This window comes from Saccostrea echinata, unplaced genomic scaffold (genome assembly GCF_033153115.1).
Source record: "Saccostrea echinata isolate AGI-Se365-2 ecotype Australia unplaced genomic scaffold, CSIRO_AGI_Sech_v1 ptg000002l, whole genome shotgun sequence".
Classification (NCBI taxonomy): domain Eukaryota; kingdom Metazoa; phylum Mollusca; class Bivalvia; order Ostreida; family Ostreidae; genus Saccostrea; species Saccostrea echinata.
The window spans coordinates 16873615-16885905 of NW_026889751.1; the positions used below are offsets into that span (position 1 = coordinate 16873615).

At 32.5% G+C, this 12291-nt stretch overlaps 1 protein-coding gene across 1 annotated transcript in view; it reads right to left on the reverse strand.

Moving 5' to 3' along the window:
• Nucleotides 1–1624: 1624 nt before the first annotated feature.
• LOC133178069 (uncharacterized) overlaps nt 1625–12291 on the reverse strand; it is a 104201-nt gene continuing 93534 nt past the window's right edge. Inside the window, exons 2-12 of the mRNA XM_061312836.1 lie at nt 9529–9642; nt 8985–9062; nt 5596–5680; nt 5245–5331; nt 5011–5103; nt 4653–4766; nt 2858–3068; nt 2401–2556; nt 2216–2301; nt 2052–2122; nt 1625–1766 (exon numbers count right to left, since the gene is read on the reverse strand). Of these exons, the coding sequence (XP_061168820.1) occupies nt 1625–1766; nt 2052–2122; nt 2216–2301; nt 2401–2556; nt 2858–3068; nt 4653–4766; nt 5011–5103; nt 5245–5331; nt 5596–5680; nt 8985–9004 (1065 nt within the window). The 5' untranslated portion in view covers nt 9005–9062; nt 9529–9642. The remainder of the gene's footprint in view (nt 1767–2051; nt 2123–2215; nt 2302–2400; nt 2557–2857; nt 3069–4652; nt 4767–5010; nt 5104–5244; nt 5332–5595; nt 5681–8984; nt 9063–9528; nt 9643–12291) is intronic.

Below are 12291 nucleotides of genomic sequence, written 5' to 3' on the forward strand. Positions count from 1 at the left end.
TCAATGATGTCCATTTGATTGTCCCGTGGTAGAAAATCTATACACAGAAAAAGATATGACCAGGTTATTGTTGATCAAGAAGTTATCTTAATCATATGGACTCGCACTTATGTAACCAAATTAGACGGTTGGACAAAAATTGGTGTCTGTGTGTCTGTATTCGACACAAGAATGAGGAACATCTTTCTCAGGGATGAAGGTTATCGTTTTTTAGTTTTAGGATTATGACTCTCGTAAAAATAATAATCATAGTTTTCTAAACCAAAAGGAGCACAAGTCCTGACATTTTCAGAGTCTAAATAAAGGAGGAATCTATTTAAATGTGTGTAATTTTGGAGGAAGTGCAGAGAAAGCAGAAGGCCCATATATTATAAGTCCAGCAAAAAGATTTGACTAAAAGATGAAATCTATTTGATCGGTGGATGGTCTTGATTACATCATGTAGTGAGTAAAGATGTGGGAGTGGGTGTTCTGTTTTCATATTGTATAAAATCGTGTCAGATGAAGACAGTTGTCATAAGAAAGATTTATTACTTTTTTAATTAAAATTAGTTGCTTATCAGACAAGAAAATTTGTTTCAGAAAAATGAAATGAATTGAGACATGCTATTTTCAATATTATAAAAGTAAAAAGAAATATGCTTTAAGAATTTTTACATCCAATTGATATAGATTCATTGCTAAGCGAGTTACAGCCATACTTAAGTTTAAATCTTACTCACTTATGAAAGGACATCTGGAAATGACGTCAAGTATTAGCATTGAACTAAATTGTGATCCCAGAGTGGTCAAAAACTACATCAAGATAGACCCCCCCCCCAAATCCAATATAATCAACTAGCCCCTTTAGAGCTGCATTTTAACATGGTTTTTGTTCAAACTGTGTTCACGTGAAATATTTTTTGAAATGAATTTTGTCGCTTTAAGTAATAATTCATTTCCCCTCTTATAACCATTTAGGAATGCCTGCTTGTAGTAGTTAATAAAGTATAACAAACCAAACCAGTAATTTTATTTTATAAATCATTTTTTACTAATTTAACTTCAGACTCCCCTCTTGTCGTCAAATTTATATGCATATGTTTTGCCATCACAACCCTGTATCTGTAATTAAAAATAATATAATAAAGTTTTTTTTTGATATTCGATATACATATGTATAATTATACACATATTCCAAAAGCTCACTTACGTTTGATCCTTTATTGTCACAATGACAGTGGAACTGGGGTTTCGTTTGTAACATCTGTTGATTTTATCGTTCATTTTTCTGGGATATGGAATCCATTTTCCATCATCATCTTTCCAAAACCACTGATCAACTGCATTACTTGTCAAAGAGTTTGTTGTGCCGTCCACCTCTATGTCAGAAAGTTCATCATCCATTCGATCGTTCTTAAAATATTTTCCCTTGGGAATTTTCAAGATAGAAGAACTAATATCCACAGAATTTTCGCATGTCTTCTCAGATTTAAAATTATGATAATCAGCAGATGAGCAGGAACCAGTGGTTAGTGCTTTATAGAAGAAAAAAAAATTACAGTTCCACTGTAACAAATAGTAAAATTCGGTATACTAGGATTTTTTTTTTTATAATTTTATTTTTTTGTTTTAATTCATTATATTAAAAAAAATCAAGGAAAGAGACACCTGGTGAAAAAGCATTTTCATTAACGTCCATGGGTGATTCGTTAATTGGGCAACTCATTGCAGCTTTTCTCTTTTGGTCTTGAAGAAAACTAATAGCTTCCGGTGAGAATGGATCACTGTTTGAATATCGAGATTATAAAAAAGTTGTTATAGAGTGAACACACAGTTATGGTTTTCCTGAAGTGATAAGGCCAAAAGAGGTCACATGCATGATTGGGCAAATGGGGTGGTGGGAATGTCTATGAACCATGTTAAGCTCACAAGATTTAATTAAATTAATTTAAATTAAGGGGAGGAGAACTCAACAAATACTTCTTTTATTTCTGTAATCCAGATCAGATTTGTTTTAGATTCTGAATATCTAAGAATGTTAACCACACAACTTTGTGAATGACGCTAACCAGATCTGTAAATCAAATTTTCCTTCAAAACCAAATCTGTAATCACTCTTCTGACCATTCTGCCAACGCACCTGGTTGGTCAAAAATATGAAAATTAAATACAAATTTAAATACAAAAAAGGTTTATAAAAATGAAAAAAGATATAACTATAGTTTAAACGCACATGAGCAATGCCAATGCCTATAATTCTATAGACTGATCCAATACTTCCTTCTCCGCCATCTTGGTCTTCCCATTCCCAATCCGGACCTAGATATATACATATCTATAAATATCCTGATTCGGTCAATTCATTTTATTTTGCATAATGTTTCAGCTTGTTTCATGCTGTTGTTGTATTTCTAATACCTCTTGTGACTAAACAACCTGTGGCAATCATTTCATTATCCAGAATTCTAGGTTCTTCACAAACAGTGACGTCATATTTATCTATTTCAGTACAAGTAGTACCGTATCTGTATCCATGTATAAAACCTGTATCCCATTCTACATTCAACCACCCAGCTATCAAAAACCAATATTAAAAGTTAAAGCAAAGTCATCAAATTACTTTTCAACAGATAAAAGATATTTTACTGTCATATAATATAATCTTTCTATTATCATAAGGCAACGAAGAGATATTACGTGTACGTAGGTAAATGAAACAGACGATGTACAAAATGAGAATTCTATGTGTCTTCTAAAACTGGGGTTTTAAGGAGATTGCAGATTTTCCGATATATATAGTATCTTCAACTGGAAGGAACATTATGTTGATCAAGGTTTTAAACATATTATACGATTACTTGTAAGCTCTTTTTACCCTCTTTGAGATGCCCAGTAACAGTCCCAGGACCATTGCTATCCTGATTATTCCACTTCCAGTCTCGTCCACGCTTGACCCTTGACCCTGGAGGAGGCATTCGAGGGTCTCTCTCTTGAAAAACATCATCGATTTCACCGACAAGTACTGTTCTTAAATCCTCCAATGAACTGTACAGGGACTTCTTTGAACATATTTCGAATATATCATCCTAAATATATACATATATATTTAAAACATAGATCTGCTAACAAGGGGCTCATGGGCCACAACGCTCACCTAAGTAACTACGGCCCTCATGTTCTTCATCAGCAGATTTTCCCTATATATTCGTATGTAAAACTTTGATCACATATTATGGCCCCACCCTACCCCAGGGGGGCATGATTTGAACAAACTTCAGTCTACACTACCTGAGGATGCTTCCATATAAATTTGACTAATTATGGCTTTGCTGTCCTTGAGAAGACTTTTAAAGATTTTCACTATGTAAAACTTTGACTGCCCAATGCCCATTGTGGCACTACCTTACTACCGTGGGTCATACCGGTAATTTGAACAAAATTGAATTTACACTACCCGAGGATGCTTCAATATGAATATGACCAATCATGGCTTTGAGGTTCCTGGTAAAAGATTTTTAAAGATTCCTCTTATATATTCTGATGTAAAACCATATCTGACCCACCCTACACCAGAGAGGTCATGATTTGGACAAACTTCAATCTACATTATCTGAGGATGCTTTCATATAAATATGACCGATCATGGCTTTGCTGGTCCTGTGGAAATATTTAAAAATATTTTTTATGTACAGTAGATCACCAAATATTCGTGACACAGTTATTTTCGCGAGATAGTTATTTTTAAGATATTTATAAGCAAGACAAAATTTTCACGAAATCTAGGCATTGTTGTTTATAATCTATAAAAACAAAAATGTACGCGAGATTGAAATTTTGCGAGCAGACCCTCTCACGGAATTTCGCGAAACTAAAGTTCTCGCGAATAAAAAATGATTTACAGCATTTTTATATATAACATTGGTCCTCTGATTTGAACCTACTACCCCTAGGGGACATGCTTTGAATACACTTCAATCTACACTACATGAGGATGTTCCTATAAAAATATTACTAATCATGGCTTAGCTGTTCCTGAGAAGATTTTTGAAGAAGATTTTCCTATATATTCGTATGTATAACTTTGATTCCTTGTTTTGGCCCAGCCATTCCCCTAGGGGCCATGATTTGATCAAACTGATGAATCTACAGTATGTAATGAAGTTTTCACATAAGTTTCTTTTCTGGCTCAGTGGTTCTTGAGAACAAGATTTTTAAAAGATGCCACCAAATTTTCACGAATTCCTAAATGAAACATATCTCCCCTTAAAAGGGGGCGTGGGACTTCCTGTTAAAACTTAAATCCCTTCATCCAAAAATGCTTTGTGGCAAGTTTAGCTGAAATTGGCCTAGTGGTTCTGGGGATGTCGAAAGTGTGAACAGTTTACAGACAACACACGAAACATGACAGACAGACAGACGCCGGACACTTTCTGATCAGAAAAGCCCTTCTGCTCCGATGAGTAAAAAATATAGGTAAATCAAAAAAGTCATAATAGACGGAAGTTTTTAAAAAAAGTCACTTAAAAAATCAAAAAGTGTCACTCAAAACAAAAAAGATGATTGAAATTTTGTAGAATAGAACAATTTTTAAACAAAGCAATTGAAAAATTTATGCTGTTAAAAAGAACTGCTCTTATTTTCATGGTGTTCTAACTAATATATGTTTTTACCTGGTCATTTTCTGTAAATCCTTTCTCTGGAAATTCGTATGCCAACAAAGTTAAAACCATTTCGCGGTCATAACCATCATTCTTCATCGTAAACGGCAACATAGCAGCACTTGTCTAAATAAAACAATTTTGATATTTTAACCAAACTAATTCAAAAAATGAGCTGTGTAGAAATGCTGCTTCAATTTCAATACAGTGCCAACGTTTGTTTTTTTAGTCAAAAAATATAATTGAGTTAACTGAATTGATAGGAATTAAATATAGATAAAAACATTTCAATTACTTGAATTTTGTGGCAAGATGTTTACAAGAAGACAAGCAGTAATTCAAGAAAACAAAATTTTTTAAAACTAGATACCAAGTTCTCAGTGTACTTTGCAAACTGTCTTATTTCCTGAGGGTGAACGATCTTTCCTCCTCTGGACTCAGCACAAAGAAATTCTAAGAGGGTCTGTAACGAATCAAACAAATACACTGTAACACTAAGAATAAGCGCAAATGGGTTGAAAATAAGAAGTAAAAATGCACATGAATTATCTATACATTTGGTGTGTGTGAGAGAGAGAGAGAGAGAGAGAGAGAGAGAGAGTACCAAATCAGGATTATTTCCGATGGGAATACAAAAGATCGGGTGATGCTTTCCAATCTTTCTCGTTAATTGTATTAAATGACCTTTGTCCTGAAATATGTGAACAAAGTAAAAAGTAAAGCAATAAATACGATTTTTATCTGAACACATATAAACCAACTTTTCCTAAATATTACAGCATATATTTTAACAATTGTATGTCAGCTCTTTTCTTATGACCAAGTTTTCAAGTTTACCTATATGAAAATTGTTCTGATAAATATCAAAGAGATGCCAAAAATTACTTCCTCTTATAAGATGTAGATTTGCCTTTCATTTTTGGTTTGGAATGATTTCAATACTAATACATTGTACCTTTCCAGTTGCATATGGAAGAACATCATCAACATCGCTGACAACAGTGAAGTCCGTGGGTTTCCCGTCAGAAATAAGAATTATTCTTGGATGAACGCGAAAATCTCTAATCCTTCTTGTGTGTCCTATTAATTGTATACATTGTACCCAAAAGGGATTTATCATATATTTTAAAAAGCTTATTTAAATTGTTTATAGACAAAGCAGGTAACAACATTGTCTTTGTTTGCAAGGTTTATTAATTCAATTGTATTTTAGAGGAACTTAGATTTAATTCTGCAAGTTGTTATCCATCTTATAGTTTCCTTTCCAAGGAGGAAATTCTTCAAACTCATATGTCAGTTTTAGATATTTTTAATATTCCCAACAATCAACTTGAGTTAGAAATATCATACCTATACTGGATTCCTAAACTACATAATTTTTTTTTTATTAAAAATCCTTACAAACAAAGATACATAGCGGGTTCCAGTAAATGTTGTACCGAGCTTCTTTCCTTACTCCTCACTAAAATATTAACTGCAGTGAAGGAGAAATTTTAGGAGTACTACACAACAATATATTGGAGAAGTGTTGTAAATCAGATGTGGATACTTAAAAACTCCAAGGAACTTTTAGAGAATTTGAAATCACAATTTTACTGAATTTTCACTAAATATTCTACTGATTTTTCTGTTTGCCCGATCATGACAAGGAACTGGAATCATAAAACGAACGATCGACAGGGAAGGCTTACTTCTCCATGGCACCTGATCCCACCTCTGATGTTTTTAGAGGTCCGTGTTTGCTCTGTTCCAAATTTGTATTTTTTCAATGGACTTTTGATCTATATAACTGTTCGTTATTTTCATATTTTATGCATACTGACTGGAATCTCAGAAAAATCCAATTTTTTATATGCAAGGATTATAAAATATAAGCTTATAAATATGTATTCACTGTTTAAGTATTGACCGGAAAATTGATCGAAAATACAACGAATCTAAAACTAATGTTTTCTCTTTAAAGTTACCTGTGGAGGGAATTTAAGGGAGCCGACTGGGGTTTCATTGTGTGAAAACTACTACAGAGAAACTCTTTGATTTTATACCATATGTACCTTACATTGATTTCAGTATAAATGCCAAGTTTAGTGAAAATCTACCGTCTGGTTATTTTTAAGGGACCATCTCAAAATACAGGTACATTTACTATAGGATTATATAGGAAAATACTATTTTTTCGCACTTCGGAGCAAATTATACAAATGCTACTATAGACTTTTTGCTCAAATTATAGTATTTGATGAGTAATACTATATTGCATATTTTATGCAAGAAACACTAAATTCTACCGTCTGGTTCCAGAGGGGGGCATCTCAAAATATCAAAATTCATGATATTTTCCTGTTTTTATGGAGTACTACAAAACATGACAGATACCACAAATTTATATAAAAAATAACCAGAAGTCTCTGATGAGACTGTAGCTCTACTGGTCTGTTTGTATAACAAAAGAAAAGTAGCACTTGGATTTGAATCATTGCAACATGCAACAATAAATAGAATTATGTATCTTAATGTAGTCTACTTTTGTGACAAGTTATATTGAAATCAAATGAAAACTAGGAGTAGTAGCGTTTTGAAAGTATTTCACGGAAATTCCTATTTTTAGTACCGGTAACCATGACAACACCACTCACCCAAATAAAAAAAACAGAAATACATATTATGTATCGTAGTGTATTCTTACTGTGTGCCAAATTAGATTGAAATCAGACCAAAATTGTAGGAGGAGTAACGTTTTAAAGGAATTTCAAAGAAATTTCTATTTTAATCGAATTCAAAAACCAATGCAATAAATTATGTATCTTAGTATAGTCTTCTTGTATGCCTAATTATATTAGAAGCAGACTAAAACTGTAGCAGGAGTAGTGTTTTAAAGGAATTTCACAGAAATTTCTATTTTTAGTAACCATGGCAACACCGTCCATCGAAATCAAAAACTGATGCACTAAATTATGTATCTTAGTGTAGTCTACTTGTGTGCCAAGTTATACTGAAATCGGACCAAAACTGTAGGAGGAGTAGCGTTTTAAAGGAATTTCACAGAAATTTCTATTTTTAGTAACCATGGCAACACCGTCCATCGAAATCAAAAACCGATGCACTAATTTATGTATCTTAGTGTAGTCTACTTGTGTGCCAAGTTATATTGAAATCGGACCAAAACTGTAGGAGGAGTAACGTTTTAAAGGAATTTCACAGAAATTTCTATTTTTAGTAACCATGACAACACCGTCCATTGAAATCAAAAACCGATGCACTAAATTATGTATCTTAGTGTAGTCTACTTGTGTGCCAAGTTATATTGAAATCGGACCAAAACTGTAGCAGGAGTAGCGTTTTAAAGGAATTTCACAGAAATTTCTATTTTTAGTAACCATGGCAACACCGTCCACCGAAATCAAAAACCGATGCACTAAATTATGTATCTTAGTGTAGTCTACTTGTGTGCCAAGTTATATTGAAATCGGACCAAAACTGTAGGAGGAGTAACGTTTTAAAGGAATTTCACAGAAATTTCTATTTTTAGTAACCATGGCAACACCGTCCATCGAAATCAAAAACCGATGCACTAAATTATGTATCTTAGTGTAGTCTACTTGTGTGCCAAGTTATATTGAAATCGGACCAAAACTGTAGGAGGAGTAGCGTTTTAAAGGAATTTCACAGAAATTTCTATTTTTAGTAACCATGGCAACACCGTCCATCGAAATCAAAAACTGATGCACTAAATTATGTATCTTAGTGTAGTCTACTTGTGTGCCAAGTTATACTGAAATCGGACCAAAACTGTAGGAGGAGTAGCGTTTTAAAGGAATTTCACAGAAATTTCTATTTTTAGTAACCATGACAACACCGTCCATCGAAATCAAAAACCAATGCACTAAATTATGTATCTTAGTGTAGTCTACTTGTGTGCCAAGTTATATTGAAATCGGACCAAAACTGTAGGAGGAGTAGCGTTTTGAAAAATTGTTTACAGACAGACGGACAGACAGACAGACAGACAGACAGACAGACAGACAGACGGACGGACGACGGACACCTTACTATCGCATAAGCTCTTCTGGTCTCTGACCAGTAGAGCTAATAAAAATGATTGTGAGATTCTCAATTTCCTGTGTTTAAAATTCCAAGAGCATCTATTTTATACTTTTTATTTTATGACATAATGAGATTTCCTAATTTTGTTAATTTTTATAAATTATGTAAAAATAGTTGCTTTAAAAGAGTAAATACGCTTTATTTTACTATGCTGCGCGAAGTATTGCGCAATGAAAACCCCAGACAGTCCCCTTAAAGCCATATCATTTCTAAATTTTATATAGCTAAAAAAAAACTTACCTGCACCATTCATAAAACATCCTATAGATAAAAAGAATGCCGCTGTAAGAGGAGATGGTCCTCCAAAATCAATGTCATCTAAACAAATGGAATGTTTTAAAAGATAAAATTCTTTAAAATCTATCTATCTGGACTTGAAGTTAGTCGTAGGTCTTAATTTTTTTTGTAAACCCCATCTAAACTAATGGAAAATGTAAATTATTTGTAAAAAAAAAACAAAACAAAACAAAACAAAACTAGTGATTTCTTTTTCATGTTCATAATGTCCAAAATGATCCGATCACGAAACAAGCGCTTTACCGAGTGAACAATGTTTTAGGAAAGATGTTTGTTTCATATATATTTTTGCCCTTGCGGGTTTTAAACATTCTGAATTTTTTTCCTACAGAACTGTATTTGGCATAATTATGTATATTACTTATCAATCTTAAATTTCTTATCTGGAAATTACAACGGGTAAATATTTTCTTAGATACTCTGGAAACGGAAAAGAATCGCCGATATGCAAATTTTTTTTCCAGGAGCTAACAAAAATGAAACTTACCCAGACAATGCTTTAGATCCGTGTATCGATTTGAGTAATAATGTTGAAATTTAGTTTCTTTTCCACATATTATAACGGCTACGTTCTCATCACTGTCCGGATACTTAGCATATTCTAAAAATGAAGTTCTAGTATAGAAAAGATTGTAATAATTAGTTCCACAAACGTGATAAAGTTATACAAAAATCCCATCTTTTAAAAATATCAATTACAAATATCCTTTAAGAACAGTCAAGACTGGTTTTGCAGATATTGGGACAGATACAAACTAATTCTCATCGAAATCCACACATATCGGATCATTTAATTTGAATTTGAATTTATTTGATTTCCATCTCAAAAGACTCTGGATATACAATTCTAATCAGAGACGTTTAATTGAATTAAAATTTGATACTAGTATACATAGTATCTACAGTCTAATGAAGCTACTAGTTCTACTGGAAATTCAAACTGTGTATACCTTTTTGTCGTTTTTTAAAAAAATCAAAAAAAGTGTAAATGTAAATATAAAGAATGTTTTTTAGTTTGTGAATGTTATTGGTGTGTAAATCATACAGGCCCTTACGTGGGCTATGTTGCAACGCTCTTTGAAAAAAAATCTTTCAAAGTGCGTTAAATTTGGGACCAAGTTAACGCAATTTGAAAAAAAAAATCTTTTCAAAGTGCGTTAGTATCGACCATATTAAAGAGGCTGGGGGGTTGTGGCCATTTTTAGACTATATTGATCTCCTTTAGAAGAAGAGCTCCATATGAAGATATAGAAAATGATCAAATTTTAAAACTAAAATTTTTAAATTTTTCTTTGCCAAATGATAGTTGACAGCTTAAGATATCATATCTAAAAAATTAAGTTAAATCTGGTGGTTAATTTGTGGTTAATTTGTTGACCCCCCAGCCTCCTTAACGCACTTTGAAGAAAAAATGTGCACGGCTTCGTCAATATTCTTGCAAATTGTAGGTATGGTAAATAAATATTTGAACCTGGTTGGATGACGTTTCGGTGATGACGTCAGGATCTGAGATATAGATGTTTTAAAGATTTTTAGGGGTTGTCTTGTTTCCAAAGGTTCTCGTAACTGTTATAAAAGGGAATTGGGTCTTTTAGAAATAGTGCAGGAATGATTGTTTAATCGCACAATTTTAGTTTCTTTTTTATTTTATCCAGTCTGTGATAAGTTCCATAGATGCAGGGGTCGATAAGTGACTTAAAGCATAGCATTTTTCTTAGGGAAAATGGAGCAATTATGATTTTTCCATTGAAAATAATTTTCCCGCACAATATGATGGCTTTTTTAAAAATAATTATTTGATAAGTATTTATAAAAAAAAATGATATGAAAAAATTGTTTATTCCCGCACAATTATGATTTTTTTAAACAGTTATTTGATTAGTATTAAGAGGTATGAAAAAAAAATTCTGCTTTTATATAATTTTTTTTTTGGATTTGTATTGTACTTGATTTTGTAAAGCTACTTTGGCCAAAGTATAGTCAGTTGGTTATTGTTTCTAAGATCAGCGATATGGCCCCTGAGCCTCTCTTCTTCTTTAATATAATAGGGTGCGTTATTTGTCTTTTTCAGGAAAGCTTTTCTCAATTTTTTTTCATCTATTTTACGTTAATCCAAAATTATTGAGAGAAAATATATCAATGTCATACCAGTTATGTAAATATATATATTTGGGTATAAAGAGTTGGGCTGAGGGACCTTTTACCAGTCTTCTCCTCGTTCTCGATTAGGGTAGATCAATTCATCAGTTTTTCGAAAGAAATATAACTAAAATACTGTCTATTACTAAAATCTAAGTCCAGAATTTTTGTTTTATACATATTTTTTCAAAGTGCGTTAAGTGTCTCCATGGTAAAAAAACTGTTGATGTACATTCTTAACGCACTTTGAAAAAAAGAAATTCAAAGTGCGTTGATTTTGTTCCAAATTTAACGCACTTTGAATTTTTTTTTTCAAAGTGCCTTGATTTTGTCCCAATTTTAACGCAATTTCTTTTCAAAGAACGTTGCCACAGGGTTATTTTTTGGTGAAACACCAATGTGCTTCATGAAATATGCCTGAGTGACAAAACAAAAAAATTCTTAAATGATGCATCGATAGTTTGAGGGATAGGGAAGTACTTTGAACTATACAACACATTTGCCAATTTGGAAAAATCCTTTTTCAGACACGGAACCAACTTCGTCTAAAATTATTGTCCAGATCTGTTTACATGTAGTCACGCCTGAAATCATAAAAATGGCGTATAATAAAGGATGAATTTCGTTTTCGGTTTTGAAACTAGGTTTTCTAAGCAGGACAAACAGATGGCCCATAATTTTCACCCGTTTCTTTTAGTAGTTGCCTTCCAAAACATCCATCTTACTGACCGAAATACACAGAATGTACAGAAATAAAACTTAACTCAATGCAGAAAACGTTTGCAATAAATTTTTGCAAAAACTAGTATGTAATATAATAAAATTTTGCACGTACAGAATTATTGATTGACGTTCGTAGTAATTTATTTTGGATTAATTCAAATTGAAGAATACGTAAGCATAAAAAGGCTAGAAATTTATCTTATCAAGTTATTAAACAGTGTTAGCTGATAGGACAAAATAACAAAACTAAACTTTACCATCCATTAAAGTACAAATATATCTTTCATTTGTATGAATCCTTCCACCCCAATACTTGAAGATGTATCCAATATAAAAACATTACAAGGTCCTTTTCCATGTTGATAGCGCAGTTCACGATCTGAAAAAA